The sequence below is a fragment of the Mustela erminea genome, chromosome 5, assembly GCF_009829155.1.
Source record: "Mustela erminea isolate mMusErm1 chromosome 5, mMusErm1.Pri, whole genome shotgun sequence".
Taxonomy (NCBI): Eukaryota; Metazoa; Chordata; class Mammalia; order Carnivora; family Mustelidae; genus Mustela; species Mustela erminea.
In genome coordinates, this window is record NC_045618.1 from 105,983,879 (window position 1) to 106,011,628 (window position 27,750).

The 27,750-nt window shown below is 42.3% G+C and overlaps 1 protein-coding gene across 2 annotated transcripts in view; it reads right to left on the minus strand.

Annotated features, from left to right (window-relative positions):
* Nucleotides 1–12,475, minus strand: part of ARMH4 (armadillo like helical domain containing 4) — a 117,681-nt gene extending 105,206 nt beyond the window's left edge. Inside the window, exons 1-2 of one of the 2 annotated variants that reach the window (XM_032344320.1) lie at nucleotides 12,343–12,475; nucleotides 1,532–2,966 (exon numbers count right to left, since the gene is read on the minus strand). In XM_032344320.1, coding sequence (XP_032200211.1) covers nucleotides 1,532–2,909 — 1,378 coding nt within the window. In that variant the 5' untranslated portion in view covers nucleotides 2,910–2,966; nucleotides 12,343–12,475. Of the gene's footprint in view, nucleotides 1–1,531; nucleotides 2,967–11,645; nucleotides 11,829–12,342 lie in introns of those variants that run through there. The other variant, XM_032344321.1, reaches the window with a different exon arrangement.
* Between the last annotated feature and the right edge of the window lie 15,275 nt (nucleotides 12,476–27,750).

Here is a 27,750-nt window from a genome sequence, read left to right on the forward strand (position 1 = left end):
AAGCACTTAGCATAAACACCAGTACTTGTACAAGTATTCAGTAAATATCAACTTTGAATGGTGACCGCTATGAGAGAAAAAAAGAATAAGAACTAGAAATAGTGATGGAAATTTTAAAATTATCATTCAAAATTTCTCCACATTTCTTACTCTCTCTACTTCCTGTAGAGAAAAAAAATAATATGATAATTTTTATAGATGACTTTTAAAACCTGATCTTCACCCAAACCCGGGGAATAATAAGCTCAGTCCGAGAACTGATGATGACCTAAGGTTACTCATCTGTTCATAGTAACCAAAACCACAGAGAAATCATTGCATATCCTGCAGAGGGTAATATCTTAAGTAGTCCCTGGGCCCTTAAATGATTAGCATTTGAGTTGTCTACTTTCGGAAAAGATGTATAATCACCAGAAAACAGGTAAAAAAGATTTTTGGCTATTCTCTAACTACTGTTGTCAGTAATCTCGGTTTTTCACGTTCTTATAGTTGAAGAACAACAACCAAAAAAAAAAAAATTAAAGTGAAAGGAATTATTTAACTATTTCTCTCTACAAAGAACATCTAGAAACTTTTTGATTAATTTGAATAATGCAGGCAGTCAAATAGAGTAATTTCAGTCTGAATGGTTCTCTATCTCCATTTACACATCCACTGACTTGGTATTTAGGAAGCATCTACTAGGTGCCAGATATCGTGCTATGTGCTGGGAATAAAAAGAAGTTGCCTATTAAGAGATTATAGTTGAGGGGCACCTGGCTGGCTCAGTCAGAAGAGCATGTGACTCTTGATCTCAGGGTTCATGAGCTCGAGCCACGCATTGGGTGTAGACTTAGTAAAAAAAAATAAACAAACTTAAAAAACTTTAAAAAGAGAGAGACTGTAGTTAAGGAAGGCAATCATGACTAAGTAATGAGTATATTCAATAATCAAAATAATAATCAATCACCAAATTCATTTTACTTTTTAGACCGTATTATATAAACTAATGTAATTCTAATACATAAGAATCACAGATTCAATTATGTGATGAATAATCTGGAGTTATATGACTTAATGCTCCAGGAATATCTTAAAATGTTATGGAAAATCAAAGTAATTCTTGTTCAGTCATATCCAGTATCTTCATGGTCATGGAGACCCAACTCTCTTAATGGAATTTTAAAAACCAACATACGGGGGTGCCTGGGTGGCTCAGTGGGTTAAGCTTCTGCCTTTAGCTCAGGTCATGATCCCAGGTCCTGAGATCGAGCCCCACATCAGGTTCCCTGCTCAGCAAGAAGCCTGCTTCTCCCTCCCCTCTGTCACTCCCCCTGCTTGTGCTCTCTCTCTCTCTCTCACTCTCTCTGTCAAATAAATAAAATCTTTTAAAAAATAATAATCAACTTTAAAAAACATAAAACAAGAGCTAAAGCTAATACAATGTCATGTGTTAATTACATCTCAATTTTTAAAAAATAATAATAAAATCAGATGGAAACATTCCAAATTAAACAAAGCTTGTTTTTCTTTCTTTCTTTCTTTCTTTTACCTTTCAGTGTACTTCCCAGTGGTTGATGTGCCTCAGATTCATATTCTGAGATGGAAACAGTGGTCTCTAAGAAAACCACTGCATCATTTTCCCTAGTGGATTCCATGAAGTCTGCAGTATCTTGGAAGAGGCTGACAACAGAGACTTTCCCATCTTCTGCAGGACTTGTGGGAGTAAAAGAACTTTGATCGGCAAAGGCAGAGGATCGCGCCTCCCCGTGTGCCATTAGCAGGGCTGTCCCCATGGGTTCTTCCCCTTCCAGCAGCCCAAGAGCCACCTCTGCAGCCTCTGTCACAGGTTCGCCCTCTTCCAGACCTTCCATAGGGTCATTATCAGTTTCTTGGGCTGTCTGAGACATTTCCATTCCCACCTGAGTCTCTATACTGTCTCCAAGCTTTGGAGTCTTTATCTGGCTTACACTCTCTAATTTGGTGTCATCCCATTCATCGCTTCCGACAGAGGCAGATGGAACAGCTGTGCTGACACTCCCTGAGACTCCTGGGGCTCCCAGCAGCCTGTCAGTTTCTGGCTCAACACTCAGGGTGTACTCAGAGGTTGTGAGCCAGCGCTTGGTGGCAGCGGTCTGGGTATGATCAGCTGTCATCGGCGAAGGCTTCTCCCTCTCAGGCATGGGGCTTCCAGTCTCCGTGCCCACTACGGGATCAACACTGGGGGAAAAAACTGCCCTGTGTTCTGTATTTGCTTCAGATTTCTCAATCCTGGGATTGGCAGTTAGCATTTCTTTAGTATTCACATCAGAGGAAGGTGAATGTCCCAGACTAACTCTTTCCTGACTTTCAGTTGCAAACAACTGGTCATCCACATAGTTCAGAAAACCCTGTGTTTCTTCTGTGGTCCCTTCTATGATGGGCTGAATGACGGTACTACCGAAGTGTTCTTCTTTCTGATCGATATTCAGAGGAGCAGTTACAGGGATAGGATTGGTCAGCATGGCCTTGAAAAGTCGGCTTTTGGGAGACACCCTCTCTGGCTGGCTGGAAACAAACACTTCCTCCTCGCCAGGGACAACTGTCTCAGCACTAGTGTGCAAGGCAGGGCTGTTAGGCTGCATGAGCCCATCGCCTACTGGATGGACTTCTTTGTCAGTAGGCAATACTTTCTTTAAGGACGTTGCTGATGGTTCTGCTAACACCATCACTGGATCTTCAGAGACCACCAACTGGGGAGGGCACTTGGAAGTCAGAGGGTCATTTTCTAGGTCATCTGTTTTCATCCTCTCAGGCTGCCCTGTTTCTGCAGGAACATGTGCTATCTCCCTTCTTTCCACTTTGGGGAAGGCCACACATTGTGTGGCAAAGTTGAGAAGCACAAGGCTCCAGAAGGCCAGACAAATGTGCACTACAATTGGTCTTCTCATAGTGGAGGAGAAACGTGCACATACATCAACAAAGTTGACAATTCCAGTAATTGAGTCCTGCGGAAAAATAAAGCATATCAAGCTGTCACATAAATGCATTTTGTAAATAAGCCCCTTCAGATTAAACTGTAAGTAAAATAATCTTGATTTCATGCTCAGGGATAGTACAGAAGAGACAGCTGTTCTACTTCTTTGGTACCTTTGAGACATGGATAACCCAGTTCATTTTTCCCTGCTGAATTTTGCAGCTGATTTAACTTGAAGCTCTCTAGAAGAGGTACACATAGTTCAAGGACTAAGCTCATTGTTTCTTAAATACCTATTTGAAAAAATTACCCTTGAAGCCACATTTGCAATATTCTCCCTAAATTCTGCCATTAATCATGTAGTCAAATGACTGCAGAAATAGCAATATATCTGAGACATAGAAAGTAAATCTCACATTTATTTATATTACATTCAGAGAAAGTTTCAAGTATGGCTTAAAACTTAATGAAACATCATCATAAAACACTGGATGCTGGTTATATTCAAAAAGTTTTTCTAAGTATATAAATTATTTTCGATTAATATTTATCTTTAGGGGCACCTGGCTGGCTCAGTCAGTAGAACACGTGACCCTTGATCCTGGGGTTCTGAGTTTGAGCCCCATATTGGTTGTGGAGCCCACTTTTAAAAAAAATAAACAAAATGGGGCACCTGGGTGGCTCAGTGGGTTAAGCCGCTGCCTTCGGCTCAGGTCATGATCTCAGGGTCCTGGGATCGAGTCCCGCATCGGGCTCTCTGCTCAGCAGGGAGCCTGCTTCCTCCTCTCTCTCTCTCTGCCTGCCTCTCTGCCTACTTGTAATCTCTCTGTGTCAAATAAATAAATAAAATCTTTAAAAAAAAAAAATATTAAAAAAAGTAAACAAAAAATAAAATTAAAAAAATAAACAAACTATTTTTTAAATTTCTCTTTAAAACACTTATTTTTTTCTCTGTAACAACTATAAAAATTATAGGCAAACCTGTGATGTTTCAAAATTTAAAGAGCAGAAAGAGTATAAGAGTTACTGCACATAAATGTGTTTTTAGGGGAAAAAAACTATTTAAGAGAACCAAAACACATTTTAAATTAGCTATCTTTACTGAATACATATAATTATAAGATTGAGATTTATTGCATTTTCTGTTTTTAAAAACTACTCACTCTCGTTAAAATTAAAACTATATCAAAACTACTAATTTGGCACCTGGGTGGCTCAGTGGGTTAAAGCCTCTGCCTCTGCCTTCAGCTCAGGTCATGATCCCAGGGTCCTAGAATCAAGCCCCGCATTGGCCTCTCTGCTCAGTGGGGAGCCTGATTCCTCCTCTCTCTATGTCTGCTTCTCTGCCTACTTGTGACCTCTGTCTGTCAAATAAATAAAATCTTTAAAAAAAAAACTACTAATTTTTCCCCAAAATGTATGAGTTTTAGTTCTTTTTTAATCTACTTTGCTGTTTGGGCACTTTCTTTTCCCATCATCAGAAATTTCTCAGATGCTATAGATGTTCTAGAAAGTTAAACATAGGAATGAAAATTCTAAAAACTGAAGCTTTATGAAAGTTATTATTTTTTCCTTCTTTCATGTCTGATCATTAAACTACTTGGGTTAAGCATGTAATGTGCACACATCAAATATAAAAATTTATGTTTTCATAGGGCCTTCTCCCCTGAAGAAGTTCAAAGCTTCCCCATTTTTGTTTCCAGGTCTTTTTGTAACCAAAACGATCTCAAGTCCTTAGGGCATGATCTCGATAGCTGAAGAGGAAAAAAAGGCTGAATTTTTCTACACAAGGAAAGAGGAATCCCCCGGATTTGGAGCTGAAGCCTCCTGCCAAGCTACCAGCACACCATGAAGGAGTCATCTTGGAAGGCATCCTCCAGCCCCAGTCAAACCTTCAGATGACTGTAGCTTTCTTCAGCTGACACCATGATTGCAACTTCCTGAACTTCCTGAGAGACCTTGAGCCAGAACCACCTGGTAAGGTGGCTACTCCCAAATTCCTAATGCACAGAAATGAGATGAAATAAGCATTTGTGGCCACTAAGTTAGGGATAATTTGTTATGCAGAAATCTTGAATCCACAGTACGTTGTGAGAATATAGGAATAAGATGATGTGCAGAAAAGGAACAGTACATAAATTTATTAGCAGAAGAAAACTGAAGCCAGAGGTGACTAGAAGAAAGCCACCACACCCCTGGCAAGAATCCTCATAGATAGTGAGAGGAATGGTAAGCTTCCCCACATGGGGGAGGAGGATCTGTAACAATTTTATTTAAATATTAAATTACATACCAGCAGCTAGCATTGTTTTAAAAAGAGAGAATATGGAAAAGATATTTGAAAAACAGGGAACAGCCTGTGCTATGTGTGTGTCCACATTCTGAACAATAGTTATGACCATACTTTAAAATGATCCCTAAAGAATCCCACTTCATAGTCAGGTAACAGATCTGGTAAGAGTATTTGGCTTGCTGCCTCTAATTGTACTCCTCAAAACAAAACAAAGACAGGCTGTAAATGTTCACAGTTGATGAAACTGTATCTTTGATACAGTTACAGATAAATTGAGCTATGAAAGCATATATAGTCGAACATATGTAAAAGCTATACAACCCTCTGATCGATTCTTTCCTGAACAAATATTTTTCCCATTCAGTGAAATCTTACTAAACATCCCAGACAATATAGGGTGTGGCCTAAAACCTTGGTCTACATGATCCCATGCTTCTGGATAAAAACCTGTAGGAAAGGAAAGGAAAAAAAAAAAAAGGAGGCCATCGTGAATAACAATAGAATTTAGAGGGACATGGACTGGAATCAGAAAAACAATTCCTGAATCCGAGCTTTATTGTTGTTAAAATTTGCTACGGGATACTGTGCAAATAGCCTCAGTCTTTCCTTTGACAAAATGAGGAATTAAACAAAAAATAGGGTAAATCCTTTTTATCTCCATGATTCCATTTTCATATTTTATCTACAAGGTCATAAAATTAAAATACAAATGTATTCATATTCCAACAATCATGCCGTCAAGTAGGCAAGGCACCCAAATGATTGAATGGATGTTTCACATCTAATTTATATGTTCTGGAGCCATGTGGGCTGAGAGGAGAATCTTATAAACAAATCGGAGTGGGGGGGGCAGGGGGTAGGCAAACCATACAGATTTAATATAACCTCAATTGCCTTTCCCAAACAGAATTTTCCTTCAAGGTTTTATTTTCAGCTAGATCTTGAGCTTTAGAATTTTTGTGTGAAGGGAATTCTGCCATTGCTCTAAAAGACTTTCCTTCTGTAATTAAGTGTCAGCCACCTGCTTTCTAAATCCAACTACAGAAAAAATGGGGGTGAACTGCAAGCCTGTTCTATGTCTGCGTATTGCGGCCATATGTTCCCTCTCCCCACTATTCAAAGCAAGGCCTAAACTTTAAAAGAAACAGAAAAGACAGCCTATAAGAACGACAGCAGGGAGCATGTCTGCAACTCAGATAAATTGGTAAATGACCTTCAAGTTCTAAGTCTTCCTCCGTCTTTCAAAGCACAGTGCAAGTTCACACAGCCATTCCCATGATTTTGGTGGTCCCCAGGGAGAGCCACCTGACATTAGAGAATAAATAAGAAAAGGCTGACCATTGTCAACTGAACAGCCATATGTCTCAAACTAAATAGTCATCTGCAAGCATATTTTTAAGGCTATACGCCTTTTCTTTTTTTTTCCTCAACATTGTATCCCCTCCCTGGCAAAGAGCCTGGCACAGAGGAAATGCTCAGTAAATATTGGCTGAACAAATAGAGGAATGCCTACAGCCTGCTTTGTAGGGGAAGGGGAGGGTGGGGAAATTTCACTGCTAATTAGTACTCTGTGTCTTAATTATCTTAAATTAACTCAATCATAAGAATATTGAACAAACAAAAGAATATTTCTCTAACTTTTCTTTCACAGCTCAAGATCTAGCTGAAGGCAGTGCTGCCTTCTTTCCACTACTATCCATCACAGCAAATTAATTCAGGTAAATAAACTGTAACCAAATTGCCAACTGATAGGGGCCATTGGCTTCTAATAGCTTAAAAAGCATCCCTTTTAGAGCAAGTCAGTAACACTTTGTCAATCACTTGCTATCAAGGTATCCTAATGGCGCTGTGGTCCTCTGAACAGTGTACTGCATTTCTGCCACCAGTGGGCAGATAAGCTGCTCTGTCACCCATTATCTTTGACAATCTTAAATAGATACAGTGCAGAATCTGTTTCCTTGTCCAGTCTTGGCATACTCAGGTTACAAAGACAAATGAAAGACAACATAAAAAACAGACTTAGTCACCTTGTTAGATTTAATAATCATGGGTTTTTGAAACACTTGGTCAACTTTTTTTCCAACTAAAATGTATATTATTGCTCAGTGTGTTACCAAAATGTAGACCCAAGGGGAACCAGCACGGGAAAACATTCTCATCAGTGACAAAGCTACATTTTTCAAAGGAAACTGAATTCCACATACAATAGAGAAGGAACGTGAGCATTGCCGTAAGAGTACTCCAGACACAGGAGGCCTAGAGAGTATGCCAAAAAACTGGTGACAAATTGCCTGATATTTCCCTCTTCTTGAGATAAACACAAATACCATAAATACCAAAAGGTTTGGGGAAGAAAGCTGCCTAATCTTAGATTTTTCACTGTCTCCTGAAAATACTTGCATGCCACCTCAGACACACTATCTTCTTCACCTAAACTTTGGTTTCATCCTGAATTCTTCTCCACATTCTAGATTCACAACCTCTGTGGATACCTCCCTCATAATATCTCTTGATACTCATCACCTCACTAATGGTTATTATTTTATTTTTTTTTTAAAGATTTTTTATTTGTTTATTTGACAGACAGAGATTACAAGTAGACAGAAAGGCAGGCAGAGAGAGAGAGAGGGAAGCAGGCTCCCTGCTGAGCAGAGAGCCCGATGCGGGACTCGATCCCAGGACCTTGGGATCATGACCTGAGCCGAAGGCAGCGGCTTAACCCACTGAGCCACCCAGGCGCCCTGGTTATTATTTTAATGGCCTCTCAACTGATGATCCTGTCCAGACTCTCTCCTCTCCAGTCCATTTTATACAATCCAGATGGTTTATTCTTTTTTTTTTTTTAAGATTTATTTATTTGTCAGAGAGAGAGAGAGCACACAAGCAGGGGGAGCAGCAGGCAGAGCAGGCAGAGGGAGAAGCAGGCTCCCCGCCGAGCAAGGAGCCCGATGCGGGACTCGATCCCAGGACTCCGGGATCATGACCTGAGCCAAAGGCAGTGGCCCAACCAACTGAGCCACCCAGGTGCCCCCAGATGGTTTATTCTTAAGAATAAAAATGACAATAATCAATCAAAAATGGCCACCATTTGGAGGATGCTATGTGCCAGGAGTTGAGTGCCTTATGTAAACTACCTTATTTAATCCTAACAACCACCTAATGAGACAGGCAATACCATAATCTCCATTTTTTTTTTTTTGTTTTAGAGAAAGCTACAAGCTTATAGAGAACAATTAACTTGCCTATGTGGTCATGTTTGTTTTTGAACTTGAAAATTCTGTCAGACTTCCAGTTCTCTCCCTTTGCCAAACACATCACTGAATGTCACCAAATTTCCAACTGCCAAGCTCCATATCTATAATGCAACCCCACACTGCTAGTGCCCTCTACAAACCATCACCGGCTTAGTAGATTGCCCTTCCGGGCCACGTTCATTTCAGGCTCCCAAGTTACGCTCACAAGACTGCAGTAGCCAGAAGACTCCCTTCTTCCCTACCCTGGGTATCCAAACCCTGGCCCCCAGGTCACATCCTGTTTACTAACTGCTGGCACAAATATAGCCTGGCCCAGTCTCTTCCCACCCTTCTCCCAACTTCTCTAGCACAAATCATCAGATCTGTAAGAGTTTGCTCTTTGCATGCAAACACTGGGTTTTCACTTCCTTTGTTTGCCATATATTTACTAATAATGGTAGGCACAAAGAAGAGGTGTTCAATACATATTTGCTGGAGTGAAGCAAAAATAAATAACCCCTTATGAATGTGAAAAAGGATGTTCAGAGTCTCCACTTTAAAGAGATTTCCAATGACATGCCATGGTTTATCTATCTCTAACTATGTTTTGTTCATTACCTGGCCAGTTTTGGCTACTCGTTCAATTTATCATTTTAGTAATAGTAATAACTACCTGTATTCTCATTTCTGCTGTATTTTAGGTTTTCAGAGTTTGTTTCCTTAAAAAAAATCAATCAACAGTTACAAGTGACAAGTCTTCAAGTTGACTTGCCTCCCACTGACCATCAATCACATCTTTTAAAAACCAATTAGTGATTCTTCGCTTGAGGAAGGGAAAAAGAAACTCTTCCCCTTCTTTGTTTATATCCTAATCATCTTTCCATTTTGTACTTTTTCTGATCCTCAATAATTAATTTTTCATTGTCTTACCTTTCCCTTTTGTTAATCTTTAATATCCTCTTGCCAATGCTATTTCATTTGTCTAAAGCTGAGTTAATCAAGATTCTGACCCTATCAACCCAACTGTGGTACACAGCATTACAGCACCCCTTTTCTGATTCACTGTGCTATTGACGATTGTCACTGGCCTAATATATTGGCTCTAAGATCACCTGGCCCCCGTCATTCTTCACTATAAATTAAGCAGCGGGAATGACGGATGATCCTTTCAGCAGCATGTTTGGCCACCGTGGAAGGAGGTAGAAGAGAGTAACCACAAAGAAAAGCATAGTTCCCCAGGAGGAAGCAGCATCAGTGCTGACAGGGAAAAGGGTAAGTAGGCTGGGGTCAAGAAGGTTACACTGGCAACTACCAGCAAAGTGCTCTATCATCTCTGCAGACCACAACGAAGTTCTACATACTCTAAGCCCAAGAGCTTTGTTTTCCACAATTTAGTAATGGAGACAAATGAAGATGTCTGCGCTTATAGCCCCTAGTGCATCATCCTATCCCTGGGAAAAGAAGCTGAACTGAAGATTTAAATATTGGCTTCAAGTTCCAGCTCCACCTTGGGCAAACCATGGAAATTCTGTTGCTCTGTTGCAAAGTGGAGGTGACAATGCTCATTCTGTTTCTTTCAAAGGGTGGAAAAGCAACAAAATGTGATAACAGACATGAAAACAGTTTGAAGAAAAAGTTTTAAATGCCATTCAATTTAAGACATATTAGTGTGATACTGGCATACGTTACACTCAAGCTTCAGAAACGTGAGCAATTTAAATCATACATAACATCCTTTATTCCCCCCTTAGATATTTCCAGGGAGCTTCCTCTTTCAGCTTTTCCTGCTGACAAAACGACCGAGGAATTGCCTGATGTTTGCAGAATCCCATCCTAATCCATATTGGTCAACCATCCATCACACAGTTCTTTTCAATGACCCAATTTGACATTTCATTTCTGTTCTTTGTGGTTCACAAACCTCATCTGCTTGACAAGATCTCTAAGTACTAGCTGGCATTTAAACAGAAAGTCATCACCAGGTAGACATTTCATGGAATAAACATAATATGTAACATTTCAAGATGAAACTTGATTCAGATACTTTTCTTATAATCACCCAGTAAATACAATATGGAAAAAACAGAACTGACCATACATCTTAATTAGGGAATGAGTTTTCATCCTACAGAGATTAAACCCAGCTTCCCTATGTGCAGGAAAAAAAAAATTTTTTTTCAATGAATAAAAAATGCAGTTCCATACACAACTTTTCAGGCAAACGTCTGCTAGATATAAAGAATGACATATACCTTTAGTTGAAAGAGTAGAAATTTTCTACAGCAGATAAGCCTGTCTTCCTCTTTTGATTCTATGCTTGCCTTAAACCACTTCTGTAATAACAAATTATGATATTGAAAAGTCTAGCAAGAAACACCAGAATATAATGGTAAGAAGCCTCCTATGAAAACAAGGACAAATCCACATCTCCCTAATTGGCTCTGTTGCTGTAGCTACCTCAGACTTGGTGAGTCTTGGGAGTTTTGTGAATAAACATAATATCAAGTCTGCTGCTTAAGTGTTTGTCTCATTATTAAGACAAATATAACAGCTCTACCTTAGTCATAAGAATAATCAGACCACTCAAATCTCTACTGTGTGTAAAAGCAACAGTGCTGTTATACTGGGAAATCGCACCCCAGTTTTGAGTTTCTTTCAATAGATGCTACAGAGGGCTTCAGCCGGCAAGTGAGCAGAAATCAATGACTTTACACACGCTTGGCTTCAACAATTCTCCTTGGAGTCCAACAGTGTGATCAAGGAAATACACAAAAAGAAAGGGAGGCATGCAAATTCTGACCACACATTTTGCTTCCTACAGAAGCAGTCCTTCCGAACTCTATGATTGGTTTTGTGAACCACTCCTGCTCCCCCTTAAGTTTCTACCTAAAACTTCCAAAGAAAGAATGCAGCCACTTTAAAACATCCTCTCTCCTCTCCTGCACATCAGCTCTGCACTGAAATTAGGCGCCAAGATCCTAGCAGGTCCTCGAGCCCAGCTGGGGAAGGCACAGATTTCTCATCTTTGAGAACTCCAAAGTCTTGAGAGTCCTAGATTTTGTTCACCCCGGCTGCCTTCTGCCGCTCACCAGCCAGGGCTTCCATATTTGTTACCTCAAAGGTCGGGTTCTGTCCGTGACCAGGACCCACGTGCGGTATCTGGGCACCTCTAGGCGACACCTACCAACCATTCTGCAGTCTCGGGCAGAGCCTGACCTCCTCCGTGTCTAGCCCACAGGCCCTCTCTCCAGTTAAGCGACCTTTCCAAGCAGCATCCTCCCGCCGCGTCCTGGGGGACTGATCAGGGTCTGAGCAAGGAGGTTCCGTGACATCTCTGCGCTAAACGCTCAACTGTTGGTTTCTGCAAAGTAGCAGAACACGTTTGGGTGGCCACTGCAGCCCCCATTCGCTCCTCGGCTGCCGGACACTGACTGGCATCGGGGGCATGACCATGGATGCTCTGAAAGGAGCAAACCCGAGTCTTCAGGAACTTCACCACAGCCGTGAGACGGGGAGGGGAGGGAGAGAAGAAAGGAAAGCCCACACAAAAGCAGCCAGCACTGCAAGCCCCGCCAGCACAAAGGCCCGCGCGCTGGTGCGGAGCCGGGAGGCTGGGCTGGAGCGAGGAGCGCGGCGAGTCCTTCGAGGCCTGCGCGCCGCGCGGGGCGCGCCCCGAGCTACCCCCGCGCACACCGCGCCTGGGCGCAGCGTTCGGGTGGGGGCTCGGGACGCACGCTTGGCGCGCCCGGGGCTGCCGCGCTCCCCGGACCGCAGCGCTCCCGGGGCGACCCCGCGCCGCCTGGGGCTCCGGCTCCGTCTCTGCCCTGAGCCGCGTCTGCAGGCGCGGCCGCCCGAGCGCGGGGAGTCGGGCCCGTGCTCACCTGTGCGCCTTCAGCCGAGCAGCGCGCGGAGGAGAGCGGTGGCGCCCGCGCTGGGCATCCCCGGCACGGCCCCTGCGGCGGCAGCGGCGGCGGCGGCGGCGGCGGCTCCCTCAGCCGTCTGGGACGCCAGGGGGAGGACGCTTCGCTTTGTTGCTTATTCATGAGGCCACGACGGGAGCTGGGGATTGGGCGGCGAGAAGATGTGCCCGCCCCGCCTCCGCTGGCACTGACACCCGATGCCGTTGCCTCACGCCCCTCTGCGCCCACTTCCCCGCCTCCGCTCCCGCGCCCGGGCCGAGTCGGGGTGGGGCGGGGGTGGGAGGGGGTTGTTCCGCTGCGATCCCGGCTCCTGGGACCCCGCCGGAGACCCCCCCCTGCCCTGCTGTCCCTCTTGGAAGCCTGGGCTTCTGCGGCGGCACTCCCTTAGTGCGTTCGGCCGGGGCACCGTTTTCGCTGGAAGAGCCCGAATTTCTCTGGTCCTCGATTAAGGCGAAGGATGCACGTCGGAAGCTGCAGGATATTATGAAAACTCTTCGGTTTAGGCGTGCCTCTAACTAGAATCGTGTAAAGAAGCCCCAAAGTATTGCCTTCTCAGAGAAGTTAAAAGTAAGTGCTAACTAGTAAGTATGGTTTATCGTGCCCTTACTCCTTCCAAGAACAATGCTAGGTGCTGCCTTCAGCGCCAGCTCAATCTACTCAATAACCCTGAAAGAAATAATAGTAATCCCCATTTAACAGGAAACGAAGTTGAGGCTGAAGGCTGTGTGAGTTGCCCGAGATCTTTCAGCTAATGTGGCCACCAGGAATTCGTGACCCCCATCTTTGATTTTGTCAGTGATTCAGTTTACTTTTTCCGTTAACTCTCATTGTGGGTAAAAGGGTCAGGAATCCAAAGGCCCTTTATAGACCAACCCCCATAGAACCCGCATTTGCAAAGCGCTTTTCACATCATTATAACTTTTTACAGACATTATCTCCTGTACTTATTAATTCCCTTCTTTACAATAGCTGTCATGGTCCTGTTTTGTAGTAATTTGTAAACACCCTCAGGACCCAGCAAGATCTTGTTTATCTTTGAACCCACACACCTAGCACAATCTCAAAGATGCACTGTTATCTTACCCATTGCACCTCTCTTTAGAAGAGATTATCTTTGTCAACAAATAGTTGTTGAATGGAATGTGATTGAATTGATTTGAATATATAAGATCTGTTTTATGTATATTCAGTGTAATACAATATAATACATTATACTGTGACCCGCCCTTCTACCTGATTTCAGTACCCACCAGGTGGATAAGCCATGCTCTCAGCCTGACCAAGTTGTGTTTCAACATTTTATTTTTATTTCAGGTGTTTGAAATTTACACCACATCTCACACAAACAATCTTAGTAGGGTAATATTCCCACCTAGACGGACCACAAAATTGGGTCTACTTGACCCAAATGCACATAAATAATAGTACTAATAAATAACAACCTGACCAATCAGGTTGAATCAGAGGACCAAACAGAATAGGAGAAGACAATAAGAGAAGTTATTTCCAGCTACCCAGGCATCGAAGGCCTGTCTTATATCATATTTGAAATATCCAAAGTTTCTTTGAAATCTACCTGCCTCCCACCTTGCATCCCTTTCTAACATACTAGTGTTGTCCTTTTGAAACCCACAATACTGAGTCCCAAAGACATAGCTCTGCTCCCCAGATTTGCCTTACACTCAGTTTTCCATTCTCAAAAATTACCCTTCTCCCATAGTAGAATTCTTATTTTCCTTTTCCTCCATACAGTCATTCAGCTATATAGTGAAAGTGATCTTATTGGAACTCGTTTATACTCATCCTTTATCCTTCCCCAAATGGTTTGTATTGCTGTAAACAACTCTGATTCATGCAATTTATCTCAACAGCTGCTATTGGTACATGGCAGTGGTAATAAGACCCACTCTCCCACCCCAACACACACACTAATTGTAAATCAGGGAAAGCTGTATCTAAAAGTCAGATCAATAAATCCACTCACAATGAATCTTAGCCTTTTATGGGTGAAGCAAGAAATTGTGTGTTAAGAAAATCTGGGAACACCCAGAACTCCAATCAAAGTAATAAGAAAGGAAGCTCAGAAATGAAGTTTTGGTGTTCCCAGATTTAGTAAATAAAAATAGAGAATGTCCTCCCAGTATTTGGGACATGTTTATGCTAAAAATATTATTAATCTGAAATTCAGGTTTCGCTGAGCATCCTATATTTTACCTGATAAACTTTGCAGTATTCGATGATTACTTCATCGTGGTTGGTAAAAGCCTTTGTGTCAGAAAGGAATCGGTCACATGTAACAAACAACCACATAACCAACCCCAAGAGCCAGGAGTGGACAATATCCATTCAAATACCATCTGGAAAGGAGAGTCTTGGCAATGCAGCCTTGAGCATTATGGTGTCCTTGATAAGGCTATCATTAAACTGGGCAGAAGTGTTTCACAGTGTACCAACTAATTCTCTTTACTCAGATTCCCATGTACCAAGTAACTACCTGACAGCTTGATTTCCCATGTGTAATGCCACTAGGACACAGCTGGAATAAAATATATGTGAGCTGGATTATGTATGTATGTTTGTAACAAATCTGCTTTCAATGCCCACAAAAATTGGGTTTCTGGCCTTGCAAAAGCGAGAAGGAGACCCTGACTGGAGCTGACATCACCAAGATAAGTACCACTTAAAGACTCACATAAAGGCACTTGAAAACCAGCTGGCAGGACTTCCCCAGACTTCACCACTGTTTCCTGAGGATGTTTTTAGTTTTATTTGTTTTGTTTTATTTTCATTTGAAATAACACGAGCAACAAGCACTTGAGGCAACAGAACAAAATGAAATGAAAGAAGCATTTGAGGAAAAATCTTCCTGAAAGGCTGAATTTACCTGGAAATCTCCTCACAACTGTTGCTGTCTTTCCCTGTGATTTTCCCTCCCTTTATTCTGAATTCTGTAAAACTCCTTCCTTGGATGTGTTGTTCTTATAGAGTCCCAAGACACCCAGCAAAGGGGTCTGGTCATGGAAAGAGAACAGGAGCTGCTGTATAGAGTAGAAGTCATTTGCCAATTACATATTTAAGTCTTCACTACAAAAGGTAGTCTTTTGGGGTGGCTCAGTCGTTAGGCGGCTGCCCTTGGCTCAGGTCATGATCCCAGGGTCCTGGGATAGAGGCCCACATTGGGCTCCCTGCTCAGCAGGAAGCCTGCTTCTCCCTCTCCCACTCCCCCTGCTTGTGTTCCCTCTCTCTCTCTCTGTCTCTCTCTCTGCCAAATAAATAAATAAAATTTTAAAAACAACAACATAAAAAAGTAGTCTTTCCTTTCTGACCTCCCTAAAAGTTTACAAACACAAGCTTCTCAACGTCTCCCAATGTTCCCTGCCCAGCTACTCTCTGACCCTAGCTGTGTTGGAGACTTCCCAGCCGCTTTTAATTTTTTAAGTTGAAATTCCCAGGAACAGATTTCGGTGTGAAATAGTCTTGCTAAGAATGTTCCACTCACTCTGGGTATTCAATAAATATTTTATGGTTGTGGTGATGATGATGTAAATAATGGTAACAATGGTAGAATCAGTTTTATTAACTCTGATAGCTGTTTTCATTGCAACCAAAATCCTCAGAATACTTGACATGACCTACTTTGCTGCTAATGAGCTTAGATTTTTACCTCACACTAAATTATGTCTTTAGTATGCCCTTTATTGGAAAAATGGGGAAGTAGAATAAATCCGATAAGAAAATCATTTTCCTGAAAGAAAGCTTTGGAACAGCAAGTTTATATACACTGTAGTTCCTTTTAACTGTTAATAGCCCTCTATATTTATCTATCTTTAACTCTTATTATCAAACACCCAAATGAATCTTCCTACTTCTCTACTCTCTCCAAGAAGCCTTATCATTGTAGAAGCAGAATATTATATGCTTTACATTCCCTACTTTTGAAAATCTGTTATTTTCAAAAATAATAATAAATAAAATAAAATCTGTTATTTTCCATATTTTCTTATTGTTAGATTTTTTTGAGCCCTGAACTTTCTGATTCAATTCTAACAAATGGAATTTTCTCTGTTGCCTTGAAAAAGCACGATAAGAGAGGAAAGGACTACCAATGTGGTACAAAAACAAAATTTATAACAGTACAGACCATTTAAACAGAAACTTTTTAGATAAAGTCAAGGATGAAAACATTTACAAGAAAGCAATCTTATCCCTCTTTTTCCTAGCCATAAATAATGTCCTTGTGAGACTATAAAAATTCTTTTTTAAAAAAATATTTTATTTATTTGACACAGAGAGAGAGAGAGAGAGCACGTGAGAGCACAAGCTGGGGAGGGGGGCTATAAAGTGAGAGGGGGAAGCGGGCTCTCAGCTAAGCAGGGAGCTGGATGTGGGGCTTGATCCCAGGAGCCTGGGATCATGACCTGAACCAAAGGCAGACACTTAACTGACTGAGCCACCCAGGTGCCCTGTAAAAATTCTTTTTAAGAGATGTGAACATCAAAGGCCTAATATACCCTTTAATCTTAAATGAATTGGCCATTGTGAATAACTACATTCAAAATGACATTTATAACTCTAGAAAACCTATGAATTATTTCTCACGCTGTCAGACAAGAGTCATCTCCATCCTTGTCTCTTTTTTTGTGTGCCTAGTGATAAATAAATCAGTGATTTTAATAGATTCCTTATCTTAAATAATGAGCATGAGATAATTATTCCTGACTGAATGGTATACATTATCTACAGCCTATGTTACAGAGAAAGCTCGTTTACTCTTCTCAGCCTCTACTAAGGATAGAATTAAAGAGAATGGTTTTACCAGGCAGGACAAAGCTCAGGCCAGAAGAAGCACTCTTACCAGAGAAAGTTCTTAGAGATTGGAAAAGGTTAGTAAAAGAGGTTATATAGTTTCTTTGGTTCTAAGTTTCTAAAAAAGGATTCATTTCATTCTGGCTGGGGTTCCTGATGAAACGTTGTTAGCTCCCCCAACAAGGAAATTATGGGAATAGTTGTAAATGTGGGGAGGCTACCACATATATGTACTGCGCCTAACTGCATTATTGTTAATTATCTGCCTTCCAACAAATGTTTATTTTACTTTCTAAATATCCAATGCAGGTATTAGCATCATCCTCAAAATACACAAGAGTATATTCAATCTACAGCACATGGTGGCAAAGCAGAGAATAGGATACTCTCAATGGAATGTCAGCCCCATTACATTGAAGATGTCCTGGAGGCTCTTAACCAGAATAAAACCAATAATCTGAACAATGGTTTAATAAGATTTAAAGGGGGCCTGGACATCATTGCCAAAAAAAATTTAAAAAGACTTTCCTTCACTATAGCACTCAACCTTCTGCTAAAATCCCAGCCTCTATACATTTTGGCTGATTCTTCCAGCCAAACTGTCTTAGATGACAGCAGAATTACATGTGTGGGGCACCTGCGTGGTTCAGTGGGTTAAGCCTCTGCCTTCGGTGCAGGTCATGATCTCAGGGTGTGGGATGATTGAGCCCCACATCAGGCTCTCTGCTCAGCAGGAGATCCTGCTTCCTCCTCTCTCTCTGCCTGTCTCTCTGCCTACTTGTGATCTTTGTCTGTCAAATAAATAAAAATAAAATCTTAAAAAAAAAAAAAAGAATTACGTGTGTGTTTCATAGTCATGAAGCAACAAGCGGTGAATCATTGAATGCGGGCTATGCAATTATTTTAGTATTGGCTTTAGCCCCATGGTCAGTCAATAAACAAGTGTTTTTGTTTTGTGGAAAGTGTGTGGTGTATGTGGAGATACACAGGTGAACTCCACTCTCTTCGCACATCTTGAATTTAGTTGAGAGGCAAAGGCTATACATACATATGTATTACCAATAATACATAATATAAAATTTCCTCATAGGCTTCTTCCAGGACCTAAATGTAGTATATTTATTAATCCTCTTTTTTCACTACACTACTACAGAGAGGAACTATCTGATAAAGCCTACGTGGAAAGTCTGCGTCTTAATATAGTTAGTACATGTGTTATGTAACCATCTTCCTTTCCCCCAAAACTATAAGCTCTCTGAATTAAGACAGTGTGTTTTATATAGTCTCACATCTCCCACAACAACTATGTCTGTGCCTTGACATAGCAGATGTTCAAGAAAGTATTTGTTGACTATTTAATTACGGCCATAAGCTTATTACCAAAATAAACATAGGGATGCTCACCATTTCACAACTATGAGGCCCAAACTGAATACTACTAACATAGGAAGGAAGTTTGATGAACTTCAGAATTTGTATATTAATTTCATACAAATTGGGAAGATATAGTCCAACATAAGTGGCTTTGAGACTCAGGGTTTAATTATTTTTCACATCCTATGAGAAGGGGTTAACCCATCTACATAAATGTCCTGTCCGAAACCAGAGAACTAAGCCAACTGATATCTCAAGCCCCCTTCTTTTTTTTTTTTTTTTAAGATTTTATTTATTTATTTGACAGACAGAGATCACAAGTAGTCAGAGAGGCAGGCACAGAGAGAGAAGGAAGAAGCAGGCTCCCCGCTGAGCAGGGAGCCTGATGCAGGGCTTGATCCCAGGACCCTGGGATCATGACCTGAGCCAAAGGCAGAGGCTTTAACACACTGAGCCACCCAGGCGCCCTCTTGAGCCCTCTTCTAACCACAAGTCTGCAATCCTTGTCATTGGTAAAGTTCACATTTATTTAAAAAGGAGTTGCTTATGAACAAGAAATACCCTGCATGTGAGATTTTTAAAAAAGAAGAAAAAAACTGCTTCAAGCTGAATCCAGGATTCCTATTCCATCAAGGCTCAGATCCTTTGAAATAACCAGAACTATGTGTTTTGTTTTATTTATTCTTTGTCAAGACCTACAATAGAAAGTGGACATAAAAGACGCATTTTGCAGAATCAGTTCAAAGCAATTCCTTCGTAATTTGTTTACAAAAATAGCCAATGGCAAAAAAATTTCCTTCAGAATCAGAATGATTGAAAATATGCCTCACACAGAGAAAATGATTTACTTTTTGGACTGGTCCAAAGTGTGAGGCATCATCACAGAAGAAGAAATGATTTTGTCTCCAGAAAGTTCCCAGTGAAGATAGATGGGATGATCACGTCATGTTCTTTCTTTTCTCTTTTTGCTCTGAGGAGTTTTCTGTAAGTGGCTTTCAGACACAGTGACATGTTTTGTTTTCTTTCCCTTTCTCTCTTTGTAAAAGCCATTTTAAGGCACTTACCATGGCCAGCTGACGTTCATTTTATGACATTGTTCTCAGCAGTGTTCTTACGTGGACGAGCCCTTTTCACTCGGATCAGATTCTGCTTGGTTCATCAAAAACACAAAACTTGCTTTCCCCTGTCAGCCTCCAATCCTCCCATAAGTTCTATTTTTCTGGTTTTCTTTCCTCATACTTCTTGCTTCCCAGACTCCATACTGCCGCTTTTGAAAGTTAACGTCTTCTCCATCGTGCCATCGTGTACATTGTTCCCTGTTTCAAAGACGCCAGCCTGAGCACTTCAGCAGAATCCTTTTTGATTCCAGAGTCCTGAATTGCAGTGTGTTGCCCTGTTTGGGGCAGCTTGAGGGCTATAACCCAGTCCCACATGGTGCAATTCATTATTCATGCATGAGCACTTTTATGGGCCCATTCTTTCCCCCAAGGCGCGAATATAAGCAATTAGCTTCACCTCTTCCCCCTCTCCCCCTATCCGGAAGGAGGAAATGTGGCAGACATGAAGGGCATCATAAACAGGTGGTAAAGACATGAAAGATGTAAAAATATTAGAAGCTAGAAACATTTTTCCCATCACAGGGAAAGAAACAAAGGCAAACATGGTTACCTGTGCCCTCTTCCTCCTTCTCCACTTCCTCCAGGCCCTAAGTGGACTTTTGACTGGAGAAATGAGGGACAAAGCACTTGGGTTAAGGAATAGAGAGGAGACTCAGATTCCTTCTCGCCCTCTTCCACCCTTCCTCAGAACAGCCTTGAAGGTAGAAGCTTTGAGGACAGGGGTGATATGTCTGAGAGGAGCCCTTCCTTGGAAAACTCAGTGGGTTTGGGCCAGCGGGGAGCTTTACTTCACACACACTTGTTGTTACGATAATGAAGCCTTCCCATAGGAGCTGGTGTAATCCATTACCATAAGCTGTTACTCCAGGTCCTCTCAACGTCCTCTTCTTCCCAGCCTCAACTCCTTCACCAACTCCCCATCATCCCATGGAAAGGGGGTCCCCACTATTGTCTGACATAATCGGAGGTCTCTTGAGATTGGCTAGTATAGTGCTCATGCCATTCTCAGTATGATTTTTTAATATTTTATTTTTAAGTGATCTCTACACCCACTATGGTCTCCACCACACAACCCTGAGACTAAAAGACCCATGTTCCAGCTACTGAGCTGCAAGGTGCCCCCATTCTAAGTATTTTTCATAGCATCTTTGGTTGAAGCCGAACAGTGACATATTTAGGGAGGGATTCTGAGATAGACTTTCTCCCCAGAAAAGCCCATTTCAGATCCAAGAGTCTGCAGGTGGTACTTTTTCACAAAGCGGCTCTCCCTAATAGGAGACTACATGCCTTTGAGCCTGTGCCTTGCAGAAGGAAAGAGAACTTGCTGTATCAGTGGCCCAGAGGTTCTTGGCCCTTCTAGGATAAGAGAGCATACAACTGTCCTAGAATCTAAGTGCTTAGGAGTGTGCCTTTAGCTTTACAACAAGACAGTGATAGTTTTGATATTCTAGGCTTGTTAGGAGGATTAGATGAGATAATATGGAAAATATTTAGTGCAGTCTCCTTAACACCCACAGTACGGTCAATAAATACTATTATATGAAACACAGTGCAGACTCAGTTGATGAGGTATTGATTCCTAGGTATAAAAGCAGGTATTTCCTGAGCTGATGGCCAATGAAATTTCCCCCCCTTGAGGAACTTCCTGAGAGCAGAAGCAAACCTATTGATACCCCTTTTTAAATTTCAAGTTTATGATGGAAAAAATAATTTTCCGGGGCTAGATTTCAGAATAGTCGTTTTGGCATAATTCTGTAGAATTTTCTTAGAATCTCACCAAAGAAATTGAATCAAGAAGACTCTCAAGTTTAGCTAAGTAATTTGGATAATATCCACCATGGGCTTCCCATGAACACCAATTTTTTCCCCACAAACAGAGATGTTATTATACAGACAGAAAAAATTTTTAATTTGCTGAAATTCTGCTATTATTTAACTGATTTAGCATTTTCTGAAAATTCACTTACCTAGAATCAGTTATATCACTTACATAGTTGAAAATAAGCTCAAACTGTAATAGTGTCTGGCCTATTACAGTCATTCAATATATTTATCTTATTTAGCGATCTCGAATATGGAGGTGTATCTCTGCCCCAATTTCCTTATTCATCAAACGAGACTCTGGAACTGTAAGCGATTGCAAAACCCACACGGGAACCCATGTCCCTGGATCTGTAGTCCAGGGCTCTTCTCTCCTGCACAGGGCTGTCTTCAGTGGCATTATCCTATTTCAAAGGATATTTAATGGCTTCATCAAAGATCTGGCTTTACAGCTAAGCAGCATAATCTACATTGATGCCTCTGTGCCTGGGCTTATGTTCTTTTATCTGCCTCGAACACTTGTCTGACCTTTCTGGCTTGTCTGACTTGTCTGGCTAAAGATGCTTATTCATCTTCAGGACTCATCTTGAGCATCACGTCAAAGACACTGTCTTGATCGCCTAGGCTGGGCCATGTGCCTTTCTTTAGGCCCCCGTTACACCTGCACACACCTCTGTCATAGCACTCAAGTTCAGAATAGTCAAGTCTCAGGTGCCCAGTCCCTGCACCGGCGCTAAGCCTGCCCCCTGCATCCCATTCTGCCTTGGTCACTTTCCAGGCTCTCTCCTCCCCAACCTACATACCTCCAATATATTCCCCCCATCCACCCATATCACCCCCCAGCTATAGTCACCCCAGCCTGAATCCCTCCCTGCCTGAATGCACCCTGGCTTGCACCTCTCCCCATCAGACTCTATCCTCCTGCATATATCCCTCCAGCCTATATCCCTGCCAAGACAGCCCCAAAGATTCTTGGCCGCTGATATCCATATCTCTTCTTCCAGATAGTCAGTCAAACTCTAACCTGGATACTCCTATAAAGTGAGTTTGCGGGGTGCCTGGGTGGCTCAGTGGGTTACAGCCTCTGCCTTCAGCTCAGTCATGATCCCAGGGTCCTGGAATTTAGCCCCACATAGGGCTCTCTGCTCCGCAGGGAGCCTGCTTCCCCCACCCCCACCTCTGCCTGCCTCTCTGCCTGCTTGTCATCTCTGTCTGTCAAATAAATAAATAAAATCTTTTTAAAAAATAAAATAAAATAAAGTGAGTTTTCAAATGTAATTAAGACCCCGAATCGTTTGACTTTAAAATCAGGCGGGCTGATCAAATCATATGAGCCCTTTAAATCTGGGTCAAGTAATTAAGACAGGGAAGTTAGCAATGTGAAGCATTGTGAGCATGACAGGAGAGATGGAGAGGGCCATGTGGCAAGGAACTAGGGTGCCCTCTGGCTGCTGAGAGTGGCCCCTGCCAACAGCCAGCAAGAAAATGGGGGTCTCAGTTCTATAACCACAAGGGACTAAATGCTCCCAACAATTATGGGACCTTGAAAGAGAACATGAGCTCCAAAAAGGATCACAGCCCAGCTGACATCTTTTTGGTTTTTTTTTTAAGATTTTATTTATTTATTTGACAGACAGAGATCACAAGCAGGCAGAGAGGCAGGCCGGGAGGGGGGAAGCAGGCCCACCGCTGAGCAGAGAGCCCAATGCGGGGCTTGATCCCAGGACTCTGGGATCATGACCTGAGCTGAAGGCAGAGGCTTTAACCCACTGAGCCACCCAGGTGCCCCCCAGCTGACATCTTGATTTTAGCTTTCTGATAGCCTGAGTGGGAAACCCAGTCACCCTGAGCCTCAACTTCTGACCTACAGAACCGAGAACTAATGAACGGTTGTTGTTTGAAGCCACTAAATTTGTGATAATTCATTACACAACACTAGAATACTAACACAACCTCACCCACCCTGTACCTTCCCAATTCGTAGCCCTCAGTCTATCTTCCCCTGACTGAATCTCCCTAGGATACATCTTCCCAGCTGGAGCCATTCTGTAGCCTGAGCCATTCACCTACCCCGGCATGGACCTCAGACCTGTATTCCTCCCCGTTTGTACCATTCCCCAGCCTGAATGCCCTCCACAAACACACAGTCTGTCACATACAACCCCCCATCAGTCCAATCACCCATACACATGCATGCACACACACACACACACACACACACACCCCGCTAATACCACTAACACCATCACTATGCTGCACAGTACAGCAACCGAAGTGATTGAGCCCAAGGAACACACCAGTCAAATTCAAAGTCTGCATTACCAGATGGAAATTTTATCTCATTTCCAAGACCAATGAGCACAGGTGGGCATCCCAAAAGGAAAACGGTAGAGTCCTCTTCTTTGCTCCCTGGAGCCTAAAGTCAGTGGCGAGCAGACCATCTGTCCTACTTCCTAGGCTCTGAGTGCTGCACTAGCTTCTCCAGCACTCTAGAATCAGAGGAACCCTTCAGGTGGCCAAAGGCACTCCTTTTCCAAAGGAAATGAACTGGGCCTCCAATCCACTGGCCAAAATCCTCTTGTCTCCCCTCTCTAAGGATCCAAAAATTTCTTTCCTCCAGAGTATTGCTGACATTCCCCTCCCCGATGCCCATCTCCCACCTCTATTTCAGAGCCAAGCATTGTTTTCTCTCCTTCTGGGCTTTTTTTCCCACCTGCGATATTCTACAACTTACATCGCAAATTGGTGCTTTTCTCAATCGGTATTCCTCCTCCATAGTATATCTTTGTACCTGAACCAGAACACTCTGGGGTAGTTGGGGTGAATGGCATAAGTAGCCAATACTTACTTTCATAAAGCAAACATTAGGTAAAAAATGGTAGGATATCTGCATAAAAGGATAAATAGTTTTATATATAACAACGCTATGAGGAAGAGTTATTGCTCTTATTTCACAGATGAGGAAATTGAAGTTCAAAGAGGTTAAGTAAGTAGTCAAAGGGCACACAGCAAACAAGCAGCAGAGCTAGAATACCAGCTCAGGCAGTCTGGTTCCAGAGCCCATCCTCTTGTCCACTCTGCTGAACACTTACTAGGTTTCAGGATCACTGTACTAAGTAGAGTATTATATGATTTATGTGATAAAGGAGAAGGAGAAAAAGTGGAGAGAACTGTGTGCTCACGTGATTGGGAAATTTTCCACAAAATGGGACTTGAGCTATGGATACAGGAAACTTAGGACTCCGGGTCGCAAGAGTGGGGCAATCAGATTGGATGAATGGAATTAACAAGGCATAAGAGTGAGAACATGTATGTTCTGAAACCATAATCTGTAGAAGAGAGTCATGGGAAATAAGGCCGGAATGGTAAGTGAGACCAGATTACAGCTGCTGTGAATCCCAAGCCGAGGAAGTGGGCTTTAATTACAAGGCAAGAGGGAAGCATTCTGAGCAAGGGATTGGAGAAAGGGAAGGGGCAGCTGGATATGATAATTGCCTGGACTTGGGAGAGCAAAGGAAGAATTAAAAAAATTATTCCCAGGTTTAGTGCTTAAGTATCTGGAATGATTAGAGTTTTAATAATAGAAATTGACTAAATTATGTTTGGAACTGAATGTTACTTCCTCAAGTAACATGTAGGTCTTTAAATTCTGCTAGAACGGAAATTACATTTGCCCTCTCCATAAAACAATCCAGGAAAAATCTGTATCAGGCTAGACGAATGTGAAGAGTTAAAAAGGATCATCAGAGTTCTAGAGAGGCTCCTTTTCCTACAGAAACTTTCAGAAAGTTCAGCTATGCTTTGGGCATTTTGGCAATGAGCCAGTTACCTTCAGGGTACACCTTCAGGGGTGTACACCCAAACTGATAAATTCAATTTGGGGTTCCTTTCTTAAGTGGGTTTCTGTTGACAATAAGATCAAAGCAGGTGTAATTTGTTAAAGGTATAAAAATTGTGCTACAATTATAGATTATAAGTTCTCACTGTATACTCCCCAGCATTTTTAAAATATGTCAGTGTTTTTAGGAGTTTAGTTTCTATAACTATGCCACTCAAAATGCATACTTTTAATATTTTCATCCACAGAGGGAATTAGCAATAAACAAGACCATAAAAAACATAGGAAAAATCCATCATGGCAGCCCTGGAACACACTGTAAATACTCAACAAACCAGGATAGGTGCTTAGTGCCCTCCAAGATTGCCTGGCCTAGAAGGTTGAGCTGAGAGAGAAAGGGAGCAGTGGAGACCTGAAACTTGCCCACCACTCCTACCACCATGGTAGTCCAGACCTGCATGTGCAGTTCCCTTCCTTGTTTTGCCATCTGCCAGCCCCATTCACCTTGGCTAAGTTACCTTACCTCTCTGTGCCATTTATATTCTACTCCCTGCCCCCACAGAAGTTAAAACGATCTATTCCATGAAATGCCATCTACCCAGTAGCTGGTGCAACACCCAAAACATTGAAGAGGCCCATCACTATTCCTTTTCCCTCCTCCGCAGTGGGCAGCAGGAAGCAGCAAAGGGAACTGAGATATTCCAACAGGCAGCGGGGCAGGGCCCAGGGAATGGTGAGAAGTCAAGTCTGGAGAAGAAGGCTGGGGCTGGGTGCCAGCGTATTTGCAGACACGCCCCCACAGCTAGAGTGCAGCTTGCTGGGATAGACCTGCACGGAAAGGTAAATGGAGTCAGAAGTGGGAACCTTAAGGATGGCACCAAACCCCTGGAGATCAAGTGGAGAAGAAAGGGCATTTAAAGGCTGAGCATGCATATTGTAGGGATTGGGAATGGGGAGGGATTAGGGACTCAACTAGAGATTACAAAGAGCTAAAAGTGAGTGCTTTTGATAATTTGAAAAACAAAACCAAAGAAAACTGAATCAAGACAGCAAAACCTTTGTCCTGAGACTTAAGATTCAGGGACATTCTCTCCTGACAAAACTAGTGAGAAAAGGACAGGGGGTTGGTGACAAAACAAAGACCCAATTACCAAAACTGGGATAGAAAACGGGAGCAAGGTTGGAGCTGGGTGACAAGATCAGATCTGGAGGAACAGCTGAGACCTGGTGCTGAGTCACTATGACCCGCTGCTGAGTCAGCAGAACACTGCCCCTCTGATTGGTCCCCAGGCTGGGGTGTAGACAGAAGCCCAGAGCCCTCACTGTGAGCCTGAAGAGACTGCAGGAACATAACCTTGGCATTAAAAGGGCAAAGATCTGATGGAATCTTGCAGTCAGGGCCTCTCCAGGCAGTAGCAGGAGCCAAATTCTTTGCAGTTTTTGCCTCATACTCACCTCGGGGGAGCTTATTAATAATATCAGTGTTCCAGCCCACCTCAGCCTTAAGGAATGAGAATCTCTGTGGGTAAGGACAAAGCATCGAGTTCCGGTAAATCCATTGCAAACTAAAATTGAAAACTCAGAGGTTTAGATTCAAGATTTTATTTATTTATTTAACAGACAGAGATCACAAGTAGGCAGAGAAGGAGGCAGAGAGAGAGAGAGGAGGATGCAGGCTCCCCGCCGAGCAGAGAGCCTGATGCAGGGCTGGATCCCAGGACTCTGGGATCATGACCTGAGCTGAAGGCAGAGGCCTTAACCCACCGAGCCACCCAGGCGCCCCGATTCCAAATTTTTATAAAGACATTCTTCCTCATCTTGGTTCTGAATTTAGGTATTTATTTCTCTCCCCTCACTCCCTCTAGAAAGTCACTAGTCTCAAATAACTATAAGGGGTTCAGACTGAGGTAGGTTCAAATCGTTTCTTTCTTGCTGTGATAAAATATAAATAACATAAAATAGGCCGTTTTAACCATTTAAGTATAAAAATCAATGGTGTTAATTGTTGTGGAACCACCACCACTGTTTTTTCTTTTTTTATCACTCCTCACAGAAACTCTATGACCATTAGAAGCAGTAACTCCTCGTTCTCCTCTTGCCCCGTCCCAGGTAACCCCTAAGTTACTTTCCGCCTCTATGAATTTGCTTATTTTAGATATTTCATTTAAGTGGAATCATACATGTCTTTTTGTGACTGGCTTCCTTCACTGAGCATGTTTTTCAGGTTCATCCATGTTGCAGCATGTATCAGAACTTAATTTCTTTTTGTTAGGTCCCCCAATAATGAGTCCGTGATCAGAGGAGTGAAACTGATACAAAGCGAAGGTCAAGAAAACCTTTATTTCGCACCAAGCATCGAGAATCAAACCGAACGTTCAGGACCCTCTCTTACAAAGAGGAAACCCCTCCCTG